Consider the following 21,791-nt stretch of genomic DNA (forward strand, 5'->3'; position numbering starts at 1 on the left):
TACCAATTGTTTTCTCTTGCTCAAGGTCTCCGCTGCGACCGGGTGTTTGACGGCTGCAAAAGTCGCCCATGCCGGAACGGAGGATCCTGCGCTGTCGCTGGTAACACGGCTCGTGGCTTCATCTGCCGGTGCCCCCCGGTGAGTCTCCATCACACCAGGACTCCCATGTTCCTTACCGTGTGTTTACGTAGTCCCCGTACCACTTGGCTCATAACTCACTCTCACTCTATATCTCTCTCTCCCGCTCTCTCTCTCACTCCGAATCTCTCTCTCTCTCATTCTCTCTCGCTCTCTTTCTCTCTCGCTCTCTCTCACACTCTCTCGCTATCTCTCTCTCTCTCACTCTCTCTCACACTCTCCCTCATTCTCTCTCTCGCTCTCTCTCTCTCACACTCTCGCTCTCTCTCTCTCGCTCTCTCTCACTCGCTCTCTTTCTCTCTCGCTCTCTCTCACACTCTCTCTCGCTCTCTCTCTCTCACTCTCTCTCACACTCTCTCTCTCCCCGCAGGGTTACGAGGGAGCGTCCTGCGAGAACCATGCAAGTACCTGTGGAAACCTGCTCTGCCGTAACGGTGGGACATGTGTGCTGAGCCCAGGGGGTTCTCCTCGCTGTGCCTGTCCCGCGGGGCGAGGTGGGGTGGATTGCCATCTGCCTGCCAGCAGCCCGTGCGAGTCCAACCCATGCTATAACGGAGGGACGTGCGAGACTGTGCCCTCTGAGCCTTTCTATCGCTGCCGCTGCCCGCGGCTCTTCAATGGGTTGCAGTGTTTCATCCTGGATTATGAATTTGAAGGGGGGCGTGGGCAGGACATCACCCTCCCCCCCAACATCGACCTGGGTTGTGACAAACCACAGTGTGCCCGCTTGGCCACAAACCGTGTGTGTGAGGCTCATTGTAACACGCATGCCTGTGACTGGGATGGAGGTGACTGCTCCCTCAACTTTAACGACCCCTGGAAGAATTGCTCGCAGGCGCTGCAGTGTTGGCGTTACTTCGGAGACGGGAAATGTGATGAACAGTGCAACAACGCAGGCTGTCTGTACGATGGATTTGACTGTCAGAGCGTAGAGTCGCAGTGCAAGTGAGTCCCCAAGCAAGCAGGCAGGCAAGGGTCTGGAGGGCAAGGGTCTGGAGGGCAAGGGTCTGGAGGGCGAGGGTCTGGAGGGCGAGGGTCTGGAGGGCGAGGGTCTGGAGGGCGAGGGTCGGCGGGCGAGGGTCGGCGGGAGAGGGTCTGGAGGGCGAGGGTCGGCGGGAGAGGGTCTGGAGGGCGAGGGTCTGGAGGGCGAGGGTCAGCAGTGTGAGGGTGGGGCAGGGCGAGGGGCGGCAGGGCGAGGGTCTGGAGGGCGAGGGTAAGCGGGAGAGGGTCTGGAGGGCGAGGGTCGGCGGGAGAGGGTCTGGAGGGCGAGGGTCGGCAGGGCGAGGGTCGGCAGGAGAGGGTCTGGAGGGCGAGGGTCGGCAGGGCGAGGGTCAGCAGTGTGAGGGTGGGGCAGGGTGAGGGTCGGCAGGGCGAGGGTCAGCAGTGTGAGGGTGGGGCAGGGCGAGGGCTGGCAGGGCGAGGGTCAACAGGGTGAGGGTCAGCGGGAGAGGGTCTGGAGGGCGAGGGTCTGGAGGGCGAGGGTCGGCGGGAGAGGGGCTGGAGGGCGAGGGTCGGCAGAGCGAGGGTCGGTAGGGCGAGGGTCAGCAGGGCGAGGGCGGGGCACATCGAGGGTTGGCAGGGCGAGGGTCAGCAGTGTGGGGGTGGGGCAGGGCGAGGCCCGGCAGGGTGAGGGTCAGCAGGGCGAGGGCCGGCAGGGCGAGAGCGGGGCACGTCGAGGGTCGGCAGGGCGAGGGTCGGCAGGGCGAGGGTCTGGAGGGCAAGGGTCGGCGGGAGAGGGGCTGGAGGGCGAGGGTCGGCAGAGCGAGGGTCGGTAGGGCGAGGGTCAGCAGGACGAGGGCGGGGCACATCGAGGGTTGGCAGGGCGAGGGTCGGCAGGGCGAGGGTCAGCAGTGTGGGGGTGGGGCAGGGCGAGGGCCAGCAGGGTGAGGGTCAGCAGGGCGAGGGTCAGCAGGGCGAGAGCGGGGCACGTCGAGGGTCGGCAGGGCGAGGGTCGGCAGGGCGAGGGTCTGGAGGGCGAGGGTCGGCGGGAGAGGATCTGGAGGGCGAGGGTAGGCAAGGCGAGGGTCAGCAGTGTGAGGGTGGGGCAGGGCGAGGGTCGGCAGGGCGAGGGTCAGCAGGGCGAGGGTCAGCAGTGTGAGGGTGGGGCAGGGCGAGCATCAGAGGGGTGAGGGCGAAGCAGGGCAAGGGCAGGGAGAGGGTGAGGTGAGGGGTGAGCAGGATGACTGCTACTAGCTCTGCACTCTGAGAGGGGGAACTGCTCACTGTGAGGGGCAGGGGATTGTTCCCCGGTGTGTAGAGATTTCAATGTCACTGTGGAAGGAAGGAAGCAACAAGGAGTGACTGAAATAGGGGGAGAGGGGAAAGTGAAAAAGGAGAGAGAAAAAAATGAGAGCAGTAGAGAGAGAGAGAAAAAGAGACCGAGAATGGGAGTGGGAGATGAAGCAATGGGGCAGGGGGAGAGACCCCCGGGGCAGGGAAGAGACCCCCAGGGGCAGGGGGAAAGAACCCGGTGAGGTGGCACAGTGGCGCAGTGGTTAGCACCGCAGCCTCACAGCTCCAGTGACCCGGGTTCAGTTCTGGGTACTGCCTGTGTGGAGTTTGCAAGTTCTCCCTGTGACCACGTGGGTTTCCTCCGGGTGCTCCGGTTTCCTCCTACAGCCAAAGACTTGCAGGTTGATAGGTAAATTGGCCATTGTAAATTGCCCCTAGTATAGGTAGGGGAATTGAGGGAAGGTGAGGATGTGAGAGGGAAATGGGATTAATGTAGGATTAGTATAAATAGGTGGTTGATGGTCAGTGCTGACTCAGTGGGCCGAAGGGCCTGTTTCAGTGCTGTATCTCTCGATGACTCTATAGGGGGAGAGGGGATAGAGCTGGGGGGTTGGTGATACATCACTGTGTCTCTGGTGCGATGTAACAGGCTCTTTTTACCTCTCCCGCCCCTCACAGCCCCCTGTACGACCAGTACTGTAAAGATCACTATGGCGATGGGCACTGTGACCAGGGCTGCAACAACATCGAGTGCGAGTGGGATGGTCTGGACTGCGCCAATGACAAACCGCAGAAGCTGGCAGACGGGACACTGGTCCTGGTCGTCCTGGTGCCCCCGGAGAAACTCCACAATGACTCGGTGAGCTTCCTGCGTGAGCTCAGCCGTGTCCTGCACACCAACATTAAGTTCAAGAAGCACCCAGAGGGCGACATGATGGTTTACCCCTACTACGGGAACGAGGAGGAACTGCACAAACATCACGTGAAGAGGTCACTGGAGGACATCAGCAGCCAAGTCTCCATTGCTTTCAGCAGCATCAAGTACTCCTTGTACACGGTGGTGAAGCCCAGGAACCGCAGGGAGCTGGACAAGCAGGAGGTCAAAGGGTAAGTACGGACACCATCACCCCAAAGGTCACCCAACAGCCCCCAATTACCTTTGCCTTTCTTGGCTCACTGCACAGCACTTTGGCCTCAGTGTCAGAAGTTGTGGGTTCAATCCCCACTCGAGAGACATGAGCCCCATAATCCAGGCTGTGCCACACTGTCGGAGAGTCAGTACTGAGGGAGTGCTGCACTGTCGGAGGATCAGTACTGAGGGAGTGCCGCAGTGTCGGAGGGTCAGTACTGAGGGAGTGCTGCACTGTCGGAGGGTCAGTACTGAGAGAGTGCTGCACTGTCGGAGGGTCAGTACTGAGGGAGTGCTGCACTGTCGGAGGGTCAGTACTGAGGGAGTGCTGCACTGTCGGAGGGTCAGTACTGAGGGAGTGCTGCACTGTCGGAGGGTCAGTACTGAGGGAGTGCTGCACTGTCGGAGGGTCAGTACTGAGGGAGTGCTGCACTGTCGGAGGGTCAGTACTGAGGGAGTGCCGCACTGTCGGAGGGTCAGTACTGAGGGAGTGCCGCAGTGTCGGAGGGTCAGTACTGAGGGAGTGCTGCACTGTCGGAGGGTCAGTACTGAGGGAGTGCCGCACTGTCGGAGGGTCAGTACTGAGGGAGTGCCGCACTGTCGGAGGGTCAGTACTGAGGGAGTGCCGCAGTGTCGGAGGGTCAGTACTGAGGGAGTGCTGCACTGTCGGAGGGTCAGTACTGAGGGAGTGCCGCACTGTCGGAGGGTCAGTACTGAGGGAGTGCCGCAGTGTCGGAGGGTCAGTACTGAGGGAATGCTGCACTGTCGGAGGGTCAGTACTGAGGGAGTGCCGCACTGTCGGAGGGTCAGTACTGAGGGAGTGCCGCACTGTCGGAGGGTCAGTACTGAGGGAGTGCCGCAGTGTCGGAGGGTCAGTAGTGAGGGAGTGCTGCACTGTCAGAGGGTCAGTACTGAGGGAGTGCTGCACTGTCGGAGGGTCAGTACTGAGGGAGTGCTGCACTGTCGGAGGGTCAGTACTGAGGGAGTGCTGCACTGTCGGAGGGTCAGTACTGAGGGAGTGCTGCACTGTCGGAGGGTCAGTACTGAGGGACTGCTGCACTGTCAGAGGGTCAGTACTGAGGGAGTGCTGCACTGTCAGAGGGTCAGTACTGAGGGAGTGCTGCACTGTCGGAGGGTCAGTACTGAGGGAGTGCTGCACTGTCGGAGGGTCAGTACTGAGGGTGTGCTGCACTGTCGGAGGGTCAGTACTGAGGGAGGGCTGCACTGTCGGAGGGTCAGTAGTGAGGGAGTGCTGCACTGTCGGAGAGTCAGTACTGAGGGAGGGCTGCACTGTCAGAGGGTCAGTACTGAGGGAGTGCTGCACTGTCGGAGGGTCAGTACTGAGGGAGTGTGCATTGTCGGAGGGTCAGTACTGAGGGAGTGCTGCACTGTCTGAGGTGCCATCTTTCAGATGAGACGTTAAACCGAGGCCCGGTCAGCCCTTCTCAGATCCCATGGCCACTATTGGAAGCGGAGCAGGGGGTGGGGGGCGGAGGAGTTCTCTCCAGTGTCCTGGGGCCAATATTTATCCCTCAGCCAAAATCAGTAAAAACACAGATTAAATGATCTTATCACATTGCTGTTTGTGGGATCTTGCTGTGTGCAATTAACAGCTGCATTTCCTACATTAAAAACAGGGAATACACTTCAAAAAGTCCTTCATTGGCTGTGAAGCTTTTGGGATGCCCTGAGGTTGTGTAAGCTGCTATATAAATGCAAAGTCTTTGTTCTTTTCTTTGTTAGATCGATTGTTTACCTGGAGATTGACAATCGGCAGTGTTACCAGGCTTTCTCCGACTGTTTCACCAGTGCCACAGATGTGGCAGCATTCCTGGGCGCCATGGCTTCCCGCGGTAGTCTGCAACTGCCGTACAACATTGAAGTCGTGCAGAGTAAGTGGCATCTCTTCATCACCTTTACGTGCACCATCCCCATCAAAACATGGAGGGTGCAGGAGAGGGACAGGAAAATAACAATACATTGTCCAACGCTGTAATTAACAATATCTCCAAGGACAGCTTCTGCCCCGAATTATCAGCTGCCAAATCATTAAGGCAAAAGAAAGAATTGATTGGAGTGGTTGAGAAGTTGATATCTTTGTAGTTGGGATCAGTCCCTAATTCCTGAGATTTTGACAGATTAATCCCGCTGTGCTAATTTGATGATTGCTAAATCCTTTCCCTTCGCAAGGGAGACAAGAGTTCGACTTTCTTCGAGTCTAAAGAAGTAAAAAACAAACAAAACCTGGCAGCGTTTTGGGACGTTTTTCTCTCTCTCGCGTTTATTTATTTTTTTTGCAATTCTGATTACCCATCGTTTAACTGACCTTGCTCTAAGAGTTTATAACACTGGCTGAATCATAATTTCTTTTCATGCTTGTGTATAAAATGTAATGCTTGCAGTTTTCAAATCTGCACATACTCGTAGACCTCTCTCTCTCCATCTCTTTTTCCATCTCTCTCCGTCTGTATCTCTCCATCTTTCCCTCTGTCGATCTCTCTTTCCATTTCTCTCTTTCTGTCTCTTGCACTTGTCTCTCTTTGTTGCTGCTCTCTATTCTCTTTCTGTCTCTCTGTCTCTTCTGTTTTTCTCTCTCTTTGTCTCTCTCCATCTCTCTCTCTGTCTTTCTCTCTGTCTCTCTGTCTCTGTCTCTCTCTGTCTATCTATCTCTCTCTCTGTCTCTCTCTGTCCATCTGCCTGTCTCTCTGTCTCTCTCTCTCTGTCTCTCTCTCTCTCTCGCTCTCTCTCTCTCTTTAGCTCTCTCTCTGTCTCTCTCTCTCTGTCTCTCTTTCTGCCTCTCTCTCTCTATCTGTCTCTCTGTCTCTGTCTTTCTCTGTCCATTTATCTCTCTCTGTCCATTTATCTCTCTCTCTGTCTCTCTCTGTCCATCTGCCTGTCTCTCTCTCTCTGACTCTCTCTCTCTATCTGTCTCTCTCTCTCTCTCTCTTTCTCTCTATCTCTCGCTCTCTCTCTCTCTCTCTCTCTCTCTCTCTCTCGCTCTCGCTCTCGCTCTCGCTCTCGCTCTCTCTCTCTCGCTCTCTCTCTCTCTCTCTCTCTCTCTCTCTCTCTTCTCTCTCACACACAATCTCTGTACACTCCCAGTCTGGTTTGATAAATTCTTCTCCTCCTTCCCTCCCTCCAGGTAAAGATGATCTGACACCTCCTGATGTTAACCTTTACCCTATGTATGTTGTGGTGTCTGTGCTCATCTTCCTCGCCTTCATTGGGATGGGGGTGCTGGTGTCACGCAAGAGGCACCGTGAGCACAGTCAGCTCTGGTTCCCCGAAGGCTTCGAGGTCACCGACTCCAGCAAAAAGAAACGTCGGGAGCCAGTGGGCGAGGATTCGGTTGGGTTGAAGTAAGTTGGCTGTTTGACCCATTTGCTGGTGGTAGTTTTTCTGCTGTCCAGTGCTGAGTTTTGATGCGAGGGAAATTTCCAACCTGTTTGTGTAACTGTCACTCAACATAACCTCTCCATCCAAAACCTAGTGTGTGTTAATGTTCACATCTCTGGGTTAACGAACCCTGGCAGGCAGGTCCCACACCATCTGATGGTGAGCGGATTGTGGAACCCAGTGGAGGCACAGTACCACCACAACAGCCCCCTCACTGTGTCACCCCGTTCACCCTCACCTCCTTCCTCCCCTTCACACCCATGTCATCCCTCTCACCCCCATGTCCTCTCCCTCATCCCCATCCTCGCCCTCACCTCCATCCTCCCCTTCATCCCTCCAGTCCCCTCCCTCCACCCCCAATCCTCTACCTTACCTCTGATTGCGAGCAGAGACTAGTTGTTTCTGTGCAATAAATTTGATGTAATTCTATTTTACACTGTTCTGTTCTATGTCTGAGAGATTCTGCCTGTCTACCTGTCTGTCTGTCTGTGTGTCTTTCTGTGTGTGTGTGTGTGTCTATTTGTGTGTATGTGTGTGTGTCTATCTGTCTGGGTGTCTGTGTTTGTCTGTCTGGGTGTCTGTCTGTTACTGTGTGTGTGTGTGTGTGTGTGTGTGTGTGTCTGTCTGTCTGTCTAGGTGTCCGTCTATCTTGGTGTCTGTCTGTTTGTGTGTGTGTCTGTCTGTCTGGGTGTCTATGTCTGTCTGTCTGTTTGTGTCTGTCTGTCTATCTGTCTGGGTGTCTGTCTGGATTTTCTTCCCCTGTTCTACCACTTTATTTCTGTACATGTCTTTATTTTCTCTCTCTATCCTCCATCTCTCTCATTTGTGCACATTCAGTATCTGCGTCCCGTTGTATCTCTTTTATTCAGTGTCTGTCTTCCTCTCTGTCGGTCTCTCTCTCTCTCTCTCTATGCAGAATAACACGAAACAGGCCATTCAGCCCTTCCAGACTGTGTTGGTATTTATCCTCCACGAGCAGTATCCTAATCCCACGTGCCCACTCTGTTCCTATATCCTTTTATTCCCCAGCCCCCACCACTTTCCCTTCAATCACCCATCTAACCTGTTCTTAAAAGTTGACCTGGTCTCTGCTTCAAACACTAACTCTGGTTGTGAATACAACAGCCTGCAAAGCCTCTGTGTGAAGAACCTCCTCTGCTCTCTGTCCTAAATCTCTTACATTTAATCTTATACTGATGTTCATGGCTCTCGATCCCTCGATGACTGGAAAAAATCTCTTTCTATCTACTCTGTCCCATCCCTTCATCATTTTAAACACCTCCACTCAATCACCTCCTTTATCTCCTCTGTTCTAATGAAGCCAGCCTCAGTTTTCCCAAGTCTATCTTCTGTATTTGTGCTGCTCAGACTAGTGTCCCAGTGACTCTGCATGTTCCCTCTCCAAAGCCTCAACATCTGTCCTGTATCATGGAGCTCAAAACTGCACACAGTCGTCTAACCCATATCCCTTGATTTTCTGAGAGACCAAAAATCTCTCTATCCCAGTCTTAAATGTATTGAATGATGGAGCATCCACAACCCTCTGGGACAGAGAATTCCAAAGATTCACAACCCTTTGAGTGAAGTAATTTCTCCTCATCTCAGTCCTGAATGATTGGCCCCTTATCCTGAGACTGTGTCCCCGTGTTCTAGATTCCCTGACCAGTGGAAACAATCTCTCAGTGTCTACCCTATCCAGCCCTTTCAGAATCTTGTATGTCTCAATGAGATCACCTCTCATTCTTCTAAACTCCAGAGAATATTGGCCCAATTTACTCAGCCTCTCATCACAGGACAACTCCCTCATCCCAGGGACCAATTTAGTAAATCTTCACTGCACTGCCTCCAGTGCAAGTATATCCTTTCTTAAAGGTGGAGATCTCAGTTTGTATATTCTACATCCCTTGCTATTGAACCTAGTATTCTATTAGTTTTTTGCACTTAAGATGCTGTTTCTAATGCCTCATAAACCAAAAACCCAAAACTCTCTGTTTCTCCTAAACACCACCCAGCCTTTTGTCCATTCAAAGTATAACTCGTCATATTTAGTGACAATGAATTCCATTTTCTGCCCATTGCTTCATCTGACCAAAACTCTCCATGGTCCTCAGGATTACTTACTCTATCTCCTCTTTAAGTATTGTTTATATATCTAGACACCAATTCTCACTTCCAACCACTCTGGGAAGCCTCTGTTAACTCATGCCCACTATTTCCTCCCTTTCTAACCAGTTTTTATATCCAGTTTTCTACCCTAATTCTATACCTTAATCTTCTCCAGTAGATTCCTGTGTGAAACTCTGTTAAAGGCTTTCTGAATGTCCATATACACAGCATCCGCTGCATTTTCCCCAACTATACCACCTGTCACCTCCTTAAAGAAACCCATATTTGCTGCTTCCAATTACTTTCTCTTCCTAGAATCTTCCAGCACAGAAGGAGGCCATTCGGCCCATCGTGCCTGTGCCGGCTCTTTGAAAGAGCTATCCAATTAGTCCCACTCCCCTGCTCTTTCCTCACAGCCCTGCAAACTTCCCCCTTCAAGTATTTCTCCAAGTCCCTTTTGAAAGTTACTATTGAATCTGTTTCCACCTCCCTTTCAGGCAGCGCGTTCCAGATCACAACAACTCACTGTGTAAAAAAAAAAATCACTCTCACTCCCCTCTGGTTCTTTTGCCAATTATTTTAAATCTGTGTCCCTCTGGTTACTGACCCTCCTGCCACTGGAAACAGTTTCTCCTCATTTACTCAAACAAAACCCTTCATGATTTTGAACACCTCGATTAAATCTCCCTTAAACTGCTCTGCTTTAAGGAGAACAATCCCAGCTTCTCCAGTCTCTCCCTGTAACTGAAGTCACTCATCCCTGAGAACATTCTAGTAAATCTCCTCCACACCCTCTCCAAGGCCTTGACATCCTTCCTGAAGTGCGGAGCCTGGAATTGGACACAATTCTCCAGCTGGGGCCTAAACTGTGATTTGTAAAGGTTTAGGATAACAGCCTTGCTTTTTGTTTTCTAGATATTTAGTAACTTAAATGTTTAATTAGAGATTGCAGGTCTTCATGAAACAAATGAGCCTGTAATTATATGAGTTACAAACGATCTAACTTATTCTTAAATGTTGACGTGGTCTCTCCTTCAATCACTCCCAGTCCTTCATCACATTTTTCCAATCTTAGTAGAATCTTGAAATATCAATTCTGAAAGAAAAACATCAGTCCTCTATCACACACATACACACATATGTACACAGAGACACACAGTGAAAGCCTCATTCACTCTCCCAGCTCCTCACTCTCCTACACTTCACACATTTCATCTTTTCTTTCTTTATCTCTCACTATGTCTTGCTCTCCTCACTTTCCCCTCCCTCCCTCCCTCTTTCCCCTCTCTCTTTCTCCCCTCCCTTCCCGCTCTACCCCTTCCTTTCTCTCCCTTTCTCCCCTTTCCTCCCCCTCTCCCTTCTCCTCCCTTTGTACCTTCCCCTCCCTGTCTCCCCCTCCTTCTCCTCTCCCCTTCCCTTTCTCCCTCCCTCTCGCACCCTCCCTCTCTCCCACTCCTTCTCCTCTCCCCTCACACTCTCCCTCTCTCTCGCTCCCTCTCTCCCCCCTCCTTCTCCCCTCCTCCTTCTCCCCTCCCCCTCCTTCTCTCCCTTTCTACCCCACCCTCTGTGCTGGGAAACACTGGTTGATGCCGTTCCCCTTTGGCTTTGAGGCTCTGTTTTGTGAGTTAAATGATGTGATGTTTACTAGATCTGGTGAGTAAGTGATGAAATAACCAGAGCAGTAAGAACATGAGGTCACTCATTGCTGCTGTGAACTGTTCACAGGCCTCTGAAGAATGTTTCAGATGGAGCTCTCATGGATGACAACCAGAATGAGCACTGGGGCGCTGACAGTGGGACAGACACCAAGAGATTCAAGGTATGGGGTTCTATCGAGTGTTGTCTCCCCCCGGGGGGTGGGAGAGGGTGGGTAACTGTCCCGGCCAGTGTGGGCATGAAGATCGCAGGCCCAACCTCGGGTCTGTGTCATAATTGATCCCAACTGTTTGGGGCAGGGAAATTCAACCAGGTTATTCTGCTCCTGAAGGCTGTTGCGAGCCCCCTGTCAGGTGGGGAGAGTATCGAATACTCACCTCACCACCCCTCCCCCCTTTCCCCCTGCATTGTGGAGTCACCTCTTCCCTCTGGGTCACTCCTGCTCTCTCTCTCTCTCTTCCCTGCCACCCCCCCCCTCTCTCTCACACATGAAATAGCTTGGTGAATGTGTGTGTCTTTTGCTTTATGTTTGTAATCTTGGACAGTTTGAGGAACAGGCGATACTGGTGAACCGTGAGGACCACACTGACCACAGACAGTGGACACAGCAACACCTGGACGCTGCAGACCTCCGACTCCCGACTATGGCCCCCACCCCTCCCCAGGGGGAGATTGAGTCTGACTGTATGGATGTCAACGTCAGAGGCCCAGGTAGGTTACTGGGTGTAACACTGATGGTATAATAACGCACTGTGTGTTACTGGGAATAACACTGTATGTATTATATAATAGCACACCAGGTGTTAAAGGCCCGAACCCGACAGAACCACATCGGACCCACATCCCGACCATAGTGCACTCACTGTACGCACCACTTTATTTTGGATGGATGGAAGGAAGCTGTAGTCTGAGCGCGATGACATCATAGAGACGCTCACTCGCTCACTGCATTGATTCAGAGTCTGTGGAGTACTGTGTGTATCCGACTCAGATCTGGCCCGAAACGAACCCCACATATGTCGTTATGGGGTGTAACCCCGTATATATTATATGGTAATACACCAGGCATTACTGAGTGTAATACTGCATATATTATATAATGACACACCATGCGTTACTGGGTGTAACACCTCATATATTATGTAACAACACACTGTGCGTTACTGCTGTAACGCTCTATATATTATATAGTAACGCACGGAGTGTACCACCTCATATATTATGTAACAACACACTGTGCGTTACTGGTGTAACACCCTATATATTATATAATAACACACCGTGCGTTACTGAGTGTAACACCTCATATATTATGTAATAACACTGTGCGTTACTGCTGTAACGCCTTATATATTATATAGTAGCACACCATGCGTTACTGAGTGTAACACCCTATATATTATGTAATAACACACTGTGCATTACTGGTGTAACACCCTATATATTATATAATAACACACCGTGCGTTACTGAGTGTAACACCTCATATATTATGTAATAACACACTGTGCGTTACTGGTGTAACACCCTATATATTATATAATAACACACCGTCGTTACTGAGTGTAATACCCTATATATTATATAATAACACACCGTGTGTTACTGGTGTAACACCCTATATATTATATAATAACACACCGTGCGTTACTGAGTGTAACACCTCATATATTATATAATAACACACTGTGTGTTACTGCTGTAATGCCCTATATATTATATAGTAGCACACCATGCGTTACTGAGTGTAACACCCTATATATTATGTAATAACACACTGTGCGTTGCTGGTGTCACACCCTATATATTATATTTTAACACACCGTGCGTTACTGAGTGCAACACCCTATATATTATGTAATAACACACCGTACGTTACTGGTGTAACACCCTATATATTATATATTAACACACCATGCGTTACTGAGTGTAACACCCTATATATTATGTAATAACACACTGTGCATTACTGATGTAACACCCTATATATTATATAGTAACACAGCGTGCGTTACTGGTGTAACACCCCATCTATTATACAGTAACACACCATGCGTTACTGCTGTAACACCCTATATATTATATATTAACACACCGTGTGTTACTGGTGTAACACGCTATATATTATATAGTAACACACCATGTGTTACTGAGTGTAACACCCTATATATTATGTAATAACACACCGTGTGTTACTGGTGTAACACCCTATATATTATATAGTAACACACCATGCGTTACTGCTGTAACACCCTATATATTATATATTAACACACCGTGTGTTACTGGTGTAATACCCTATATATTATACAGTAACACACCATGTGTTACTGCTGTAACACCCTATATATTATATATTAACACACCGTGTGTTGCTGGTGTAACACCCTATATATTATATAGTAACACACCATGTGTTACTGAGTGTAACACCCTATATATTATGTAATAACACACTGTGTGTTACTGGTGTAACGCCCTATATATTATATAATAACACACCGTGCGTTACTGAGTGTAACACCCTATAATGTAATAACACACCGTGTGTTACTGGTGTAACACCCTATATATTATATAGTAACACACCATGCATTACTGAGTAAATGTGGTTTGTAGGCAGGGTCAAAGGTTTGCTGTGGGGTCAGGATTCGGGCCGTGATTGTGTTTTGGGGTTCAGGGATGGGGGTGGGGGGGTGAGATTGGGTGTTTGAGGTAAGGATACATCGCTGTGATCTCCAGCTGTCTGACACTCACCCCCTGGTTTTCCCCCACAGACGGCTTCACTCCCCTGATGATTGCCTCGTGCAGTGGGGGGGGTCTGGAGACCGGGAACAGTGAGGAGGAGGTAGACGACGCCTCCGGCAATCTCATCTCAGATTTTATCTACCAGGGCGCCAACCTCCACAACCAGACAGACCGGACGGGCGAGACCGCCCTGCACTTGGCTGCTCGATACGCCCGTTCCGACGCTGCCAAACGTCTCCTGGAATCTGGTGCAGATGCTAACATTCAGGACAACATGGGTCGGACCCCACTCCATGCTGCGGTGGCCGCCGACGCTCAGGGCGTTTTCCAGGTGGGTTCAGGCCGTCTTGGTACCAGTTTAACCCAAATGTCACGTGATTGGAGTTAAAACCCGTGACCCTACTTAAATGGGGGAGCAGCCTTGAGGCGCAGAATGGCCTCCCTCCTGTTCCTGCTCTCCCTGTGTCAGTATTCCTGATCAGTGTTTTATTGTCTACCTGGCAGATTCTGATACGGAACCGAGCAACAGATCTGGATGCGCGGATGCATGATGGGACCACACCACTGATCCTGGCAGCCCGCCTGGCGGTAGAGGGAATGGTGGAGGAGCTGGTTAATTGCCATGCTGATGTCAACGCTGTGGATGACTTTGGTACGAGACCTGCCGCTCGTCTCATGAGATGGGGGGTTAACGGGAATACAGGGAGCACTGCGGTGCGGCCGCGGCGGGGTGGGGGATCCCATTCGACTAGGTGGGTTGGAGTTGCTGATTGGAGGCAGCGGGTCAGGGGTCACTGATTGGAGGTAGAATGTTGGGGTTGGGTGGGGAGGTGGGTCACTGATTGGAGGTGGAATGTTGGGGTTGGGTGGGGAGGTGGGTCACTGATTGGAGGTGGAATGTTGTGGTTGGGTGGGGAGGTGGGTCACTGAATGGAGGTGGAATGTTGGGGTTGGGTGGGGAGGTGGGTCACTGATTGGAGTTGGAATGTTGGGGTAGGGTGGGGAGGTGGGTCACTGAATGGAGGTGGAATGTTGGGGTTGAGTGGGGAGGTGGGTCACTGGAGGTGGAATGTTGAGGTTGGGTGCGGAGGTGGTTCACTGATTGGAGGTGGAATGTTGGGGTAGGGTGTGGAGGTGGGTCACTGATTGGAGTTGGAATGTTGGGGTTGGATGGGGAGGTGGGTCACTGAATGGAGTTGGAATGTTGGGGTTGGGTGGGGAAGTGGGTCACTGATTGGAGTTGGAATGTTGGGGTTGGGTGGGGAGGTGGGTCACTGAATGGAGGTGGAATGTTGGGGTTGGGTGGGGAGGTGGGTCACTGATTGGAGGTGGAATGTTGGGGTTGGGTGTGGAGGTGGGTCACTGATTGGAGGTGGAATGTTGGGGTTGGGTGGGGAGGTGGGTCACTGAATGGAGGTGGAATGTTGGGGTAGGGTGTGGAGGTGGGTCACTGATTGGAGTTGGAATGTTGGGGTAGGGTGTGGAGGTGGGTCACTGAATGGAGTTGGAATGTTGGGGTTGGGTGGGGAGGTGGGTCACTGATTGGAGGTGGAATGTTGTGGTTGGGTGGGGAGGTGGGTCACTGAATGGAGGTGGAATGTTGGGGTTGGGTGGGGAGGTGGGTCACTGAATGGAGGTGGAATGTTGGGGTTGGGTGGGGAGGTGGGTCACTGATTGGAGGTGGAATGTTGTGGTTGGGTGGGGAGGTGGGTCACTGAATGGAGGTGGAATGTTGGGGTTGGGTGGGGAGGTGGGTCACTGATTGGAGTTGGAATGTTGGGGTAGGGTGGGGAGGTGGGTCACTGAATGGAGGTGGAATGTTGGGGTTGAGTGGGGAGGTGGGTCACTGGAGGTGGAATGTTGAGGTTGGGTGCGGAGGTGGTTCACTGATTGGAGGTGGAATGTTGGGGTAGGGTGTGGAGGTGGGTCACTGATTGGAGTTGGAATGTTGGGGTTGGATGGGGAGGTGGGTCACTGAATGGAGTTGGAATGTTGGGGTTGGGTGTGGAGGTGGGTCACTGATTGGAGGTGGAATGTTGGGGTTGGGTGGGGAGGTGGGTCACTGAATGGAGGTGGAATGTTGGGGTAGGGTGTGGAGGTGGGTCACTGATTGGAGTTGGAATGTTGGGGTTGGATGGGGAGGTGGGTCACTGAATGGAGTTGGAATGTTGGGGTTGGGTGGGGAAGTGGGTCACTGATTGGAGTTGGAATGTTGGGGTTGGGTGGGGAGGTGGGTCACTGATTGGAGGTGGAATGTTGGGGTTGGGTGGGGAGGTGGGTCACTGATTGGAGGTGGAATGTTGGGGTTGGGTGGGGAGGTGGGTCACTGATTGGAGGTGGAATGTTGGGGTTGGGTGGGGAGGTGGGTCACTGATTGGAGGTGGAATGTTGGGGTTGGGTGGGGAGGTGGGTCACTGATTGGAGGTGGAATGTTGGGGTTGGGTGGGGAGGTGGGTCACTGATTGGAGGTGGAATGTTGGGGTTGGGTGGGGAGGTGGGTCACTGATTGGAGGTGGAATGTTGGGGTTGGGTGGGGAGGTGGGTCACTGATTGGAGGTGGAATGTTGGGGTTGGGTGGGGAGGTGGGTCACTGATTGGAGGTGGAATGTTGGGGTTGGGTGGGGAGGTGGGTCACTGGAGGTGGAATGTTGAGGTTGGGTGCGGAGGTGGGTCACTGATTGGAGGTGGAATGTTGGGGTTGGGTGGGGAGGTGGGTCACTGATTGGAGGTGGAATGTTGGGGTTGGGTGGGGAGGTGGGTCACTGATTGGAGTTGGAATGTTGGGGTTGGGTGGGGAGGTGGGTCACTGGAGGTGGAATGTTGAGGTTGGGTGCGGAGGTGGTTCACTGATTGGAGGTGGAATGTTGGGGTTGAGTGGGGAGGTGGGTCACTGATTGGAGGTGGAATGTTGAGGTTGGGTGGGGAGGTGGGTCACTGGAGGTGGAATGTTGAGGTTGGGTGCGGAGGTGGTTCACTGATTGGAGGTGGAATGTTGGGGTTGAGTGGGGAGGTGGGTCACTGGAGGTGGAATGTTGAGGTTGGGTGGGGAGGTGGGTCACTGAATGGAGGTGGAATGTTGGGGTTGGGTGGGGAGGTGGGTCACTGATTGGAGTTGGAATGTTGGGGTTGGGTGGGGAAGTGGGTCACTGATTGGAGTTGGAATGTTGGGGTTGGGTGGGGAGGTGGGTCACTGATTGGAGGTGGAATGTTGAGGTTGGGTGGGGAGGTGGGTCACTGATTGAACCTCAGAATTAAGCTGAGGGTTGCGGGCACTGACGGGATGTGTTTCTGTTCCCAGGGAAATCGGCTCTGCACTGGGCAGCTGCCGTCAATAATGTGGAGGCGACAATGGTCCTGCTGAAGAATGGAGCCAATAAAGACATGCAGGACAATAAGGTGAGGAGACTGGAGCTATACTGACACAGGGGCTGTGGGGAGAGGCAGGTGGCAGGGGACACATTATAGATAGATACAGGGGATTTACAATAATTGGTAAAAGAACCAGAGGGGAGATGAGGAGAGGTTTTATTAACACAGTGAGTTGTTGCGATCTGGAACGCGCTGCCTGAAAGGGCGGTGGAAGCAGATTCAATAATAACTTTCAAAAGGGAATTGGATAAATATTTGAAAATGGAAAATCTGTAGGGGTATGGGGGAGAGAGCAGGGAGTGGGACTAATTGGATAGTTTTTTCAAAGAGCCGACACAGGCACGATGGGCTGAATGGTTTCCTGTGTGTTGTATGATTTGATGCCATGCACAGTTTCCCGATGGGTTTTTTGTACTTTTGACTTTCAAAAGTCTTCTGATGTTGACCCTTGTTGATCTGTGTTGCCCCTGTTTTTCCGTCTGCCCTCAGGAGGAGACTCCGCTGTTCTTGGCGGCTCGGGAAGGGAGTTACGAGACCGGCAAGCTCCTGCTCGAGCACTTTGCAAACCGCGAGATCACGGACCACATGGATCGGTTGCCCCGTGACATCGCCCAGGACCGCATGCATCATGACATCGTTAGGCTGCTGGATGAGTACAACCTGGTGAGGAGCCCCCAGGTACAGATGGGGAACACCACACTCTCCCCACCAATCTGCTCACCCAATGGCTACATGGCCAATCTCAAGCCAGCTAGCCACAGCAAGAAGTCTCGGAAGAATGGCACCAAGGCCGGAAACGGCAAGGAGTCCAAAGAGGCCAAGGCAAAGAGGAAGAAATCCCAGGATGGGAAGGGGAACCTGTTGGACAGCTCGGCTGTCCTGTCTCCCGTCGATTCCATGGAGTCCTCTCACACCTATCTCTCGGACGTGGCCTCTCCTCCTCTTTTAACATCGCCATTCCAGCAGTCACCCTCCATCCAGCTCAACCATTTGCAAGGCTTAGCTGGGGATGGGCAGCTGAACCTGAGTCACCTGGGCATGGGCAGCAAGCAGGAGGTGACCCTGAGTGGGACCAACAGGATGGTCTTCGAGTCGGTGGCCCCTCGCCTCTCTCATCACCCCAACGCCAACGGGCAGCCTCTGAGCAATGCTTCGATGGGCATGAACTTGGGAGGGGCTGGAACCATGAGCAGTCAGTGTGATTGGCTGGCTCGGATGCAAGCTGGAATGGTCCAGAACCCTTACAACGCCATGAGGAACCCAGCCCAGTCCCAGCCTGGTGGTCTCCAGCAGAATCAGCACGGGATGATGACCTCCTTACACAACGGCATGCCCAACACGACCTTGTCTCAGATTGTAAACTACCAAGCTGTGGCCAACAGCACCGGCCTGTCACAACCCCATCTGATGCAGCATCAATCACAGGGCATGCAACCACTCAACACCATGTCAAATGGAAACACTCACTCCACGACTCAAAGCTACTGCAGTGGTGATTCAAGACAGAACAATTTGCCCCCTTTGGGAGGAAACAACCTCCCCATTCACATGATTTCAGCTCAGGAGACCCAACTCGTCCAGACGTCAATGCCAACCTCCATGAGCCAGTCGATAGCCACCACCCAGTTCCTGACTCCCCCCTCACAGCACGGCTACTCCTCCTCCATGGACAACACGCCCAACCACCAGTTCCACCTGGCCGACCACCCTTTCCTCACCCCCTCTCCCGAATCCCCTGACCAATGGTCCAGCTGCTCGCCTCATTCCAACATGTCGGACTGGTCAGAAGGCATCTCCAGTCCCCCAACTAGCATGCACACCCAAATGGGACATCTCTCTGACCAGGTCTTCAAGTGAAAACCCCCCCATGCCTGCCCCACATTCCCCCTCCCCCAAACTCACCCTACCCCATTCCTGGGTTCAGGCAGCTCAGCAAGATAGAGGGAAAATGACTGAGGTTTCTGATGGGACAATGTGAGATCCTTCGATTGGACTTTAAGGAGCTGTTGGTCGACTTTCTGTTCAATGCCGGATTTTAAATGAATGAGGAAGGGGCGGAGTTTTATTCTGTGTTTTTGTTTAATTTATTTATGTACTTTCTGTTTTTACTGCATTCATTATTTAATACGTCAATGGGTTTTGTGTGGTCTTTCAGAACTTGGTTGGTTATTATGGGGTGGCTGATTCTCCATCACAAACCAGGCGGTTAGAGACTGTAGTTTTCATAGAAGCCTGACACTTCTTTTTAAAAACATAAAATTATATAGCTGGTATTTGTGTCGTTGAGTTTTTAGCCAACTGATTTGTTGCCAATAATTAATGTATAAAAATAGTGTGACTTATATTTATATACGAGTTCTGAATCTTCTACAGAACGGATTAAAAATGAACCCATGTAAAGCTTGTGTACACTCACCAGAACTCACTCTCACACTTGCGCGCACACTCACACTCACTTACACACATTCACGCACACGCACACTCTCACTCACACACTCACTCACTCATGCACTCGCACTCACACTCACTCACTCATTTACACACACACACTAACACTCGCACTCATTCTCACCCATACACACAGACTTGCTCACACTCACTCACACACTCTCTCACACACACACTCACTCATACACTCACTCATACACTCACTCATACTCACACACACACTCACATACTCACACTCACTCATACACTCACACACTCATACACACAATCACATGCACACTCACTGCTGTGTACTCACATTGACACTCGGGTGGTGTGAGGGGATGAGTACTCCAGCCACACATTAAATGGCAGGAGTTCCGGAAGGTTCTCGCATCTCTGCGAGTCTCAGCAGACTGCATACTCTGAAAATGATGCAAGTGTAGCTTTCCGTATTCCTGTGGAGCTGTCACATCAACATTTTCTAAAGATTCTGCTCTCAGTCTTGTGATCTCAGCCCCTGAAATTGAACCCAGCAAAGTGAGTACATGTGGTCTCAAAGTTACCAGGACAGTTACCTTTAACTTTAGTTTTTTTGTAACCACCTTGTGAAGACGTTTGTTTATCTTTAACTGAACTATTTCAATAATGACACTATTTTTTTTTTTAAATGGCACGTACTTTGTTCTGGGCAGGATGGAGATACGAGGGGAGGAACAGAAAGTTAATGGTTTGGGCTGTTGTGAACTAGCAGGCAGGTTCTACACCCACACCTATTCCTCCCAAACCCCTCCCCCACCGCTGGCCCTCGACCTCCCTTCAGCTGCCTCTTGAAATTATAAACACAAGACATGAGGAACCAAATCTGTCCATATCAGCAGGAGGAAGTGTCATCGAGAGATTTAAAGGGGACAGGACAGGGCTGGGAGAGGGGTACTGTCCTGATTCTGGGGTGCAGGGGTTGACGTGTGGCAGGGGGCATGGGGGGAGACAGGACACTCAAACACCTTTACACTGAATCCTTCAAGGCGTGGAGGAATTAGTAAAGAGGGGGTGCATAGTGACCCCCGATTATAAACATGGAGGTTGCCTTTAAAAAGAGAGTGTGTAAACGAATGATTCAGCTGTTCAGATGAGAGAGCCCATTTCTGTAAACGTTGTAAATAAACGATGTTTATTAAAAGATTTTGTTAAAGAAATCTGTATGATGTAAGTGAGACATTTAAACATGTCCTGACCATGCATCACAGTGTTTGATAGACCCCAAACTATCCATGTGAAAACCTTCTGGTTTTATAACAGCCAGTTAGAGCGGGCTCGTTTGAAAATCTGGTGTATTTTCTGTTAACTGCTTTTTGTAAAAGGTTCTCATAACAATAAAACTGTGCCACGGGCATCGCATTCTCATTGACGTTCCATATTTGGGCTCCAATTCCCAACTCTCTGGACAAACTCCCTCCCTTCAGTGCCTTTGCCCAACTGAAAGACAACTACTTGCATTTACATAGCGCCTTAAACATAGTAAAACATCTCAAGGTGCTGCTCAGGAGCGCTATCAAAAAAATTTGATGCCAAGCTACACAAGGAGATATTAGGACAGGTGACCAAAAGCTTGGTCAAAGAGGGAGGTTTTAAGGAGCATTTTAAAGGGGGAGAGAGAGAGAGATGTTTAGGGAGGGAATTCCAGAGTTAAGGGCCCAGGCAGCTGAAAACACAGCCACCAACTCACCAAGGCTCCTTCAACAGCACCTTCCAAATCCGTGACCTCTACCACCTAGAAGGACAAGAGCAGCAGATGCATGGGAACACCACCATCTGCAAGTTCCCCTCCAAGTCACACACCATCCTGACTTGGAACTATATCGCCGTTCCTTCACTGTCACTGGGTCAAAATCCTGGAACTCCCTTCCTAACAGCACTGTGGGTGTACCTACCTCACATGGGACAAAGTAAGAACAAAGTAAATTACAGCACAGGAACAGGCCCTTCGGCCCTCCAAGCCTGCGCCCATCCAGATCCTCTATCTAAACATGTCGCCTATTTTCTAAGGGTCTGTATCTCTTTGCTTCCTGCCCATTCATGTATCTGTCTAGATACATCTTAAAAGACGCTATCGTGCCCGCGTCTACCACCTCCGCTGGCAACGCGTTCCAGGCACCCACCACCCTCTGCGTAAAGAACTTTCCACGCATATCCCCCCTAAACTTTACCCCTCTCGCTTTGAACTCGTGACCCCTAGTAATTGAATCCCCCACTCTGGGAAAAAGCTTCTTGCTATCCACCCTGTCTATACCTCTCATGATTTTGTACACCTCAATCAGGTCCCCCCTCAACCTCCGTCTTTCTAATGAAAATAATCCTAATCTACTCAACCTCTCTTCATAGCTAGCGCCCTCCATACCAGGCAACATCCTGGTGAACCTCCTCTGCACCCTTTCCAAAGCATCTACATCCTTTTGGTAATGTGGCGACCAGAACTGCACGCAGTATTCCAAATGTGGCCGAACCAAAGTCTTATACAACTGTAACATGACCTGCCAACCCTTGTACTCAAAACCCCGTCCGATGAAGGAAAGCATGCCGTATGCCT

General features: G+C 51.3%; 1 protein-coding gene across 2 annotated transcripts in view; it reads left to right on the top strand.

Moving 5' to 3' along the window:
- The window catches only part of LOC137347564 (neurogenic locus notch homolog protein 1-like), a 154,572-nt gene extending 133,983 nt beyond the window's left edge, over positions 1–20,589 (top strand). For both annotated transcript variants that reach the window (XM_068012052.1, XM_068012053.1), the window contains 11 exons: positions 26–138; positions 509–1,083; positions 3,049–3,477; positions 5,243–5,391; positions 6,642–6,858; positions 10,727–10,820; positions 11,203–11,368; positions 13,435–13,736; positions 13,910–14,057; positions 16,704–16,801; positions 17,264–20,589. In XM_068012052.1, the coding sequence (XP_067868153.1) occupies positions 26–138; positions 509–1,083; positions 3,049–3,477; positions 5,243–5,391; positions 6,642–6,858; positions 10,727–10,820; positions 11,203–11,368; positions 13,435–13,736; positions 13,910–14,057; positions 16,704–16,801; positions 17,264–18,631 (3,659 nt within the window). In that variant the 3' untranslated portion in view covers positions 18,632–20,589. The remainder of the gene's footprint in view (positions 1–25; positions 139–508; positions 1,084–3,048; positions 3,478–5,242; positions 5,392–6,641; positions 6,859–10,726; positions 10,821–11,202; positions 11,369–13,434; positions 13,737–13,909; positions 14,058–16,703; positions 16,802–17,263) is intronic.
- The last annotated feature ends 1,202 nt before the right edge of the window (positions 20,590–21,791 follow it).

Source organism: Heterodontus francisci, chromosome 32, assembly GCF_036365525.1.
Source record: "Heterodontus francisci isolate sHetFra1 chromosome 32, sHetFra1.hap1, whole genome shotgun sequence".
Taxonomy (NCBI): Eukaryota; Metazoa; Chordata; class Chondrichthyes; order Heterodontiformes; family Heterodontidae; genus Heterodontus; species Heterodontus francisci.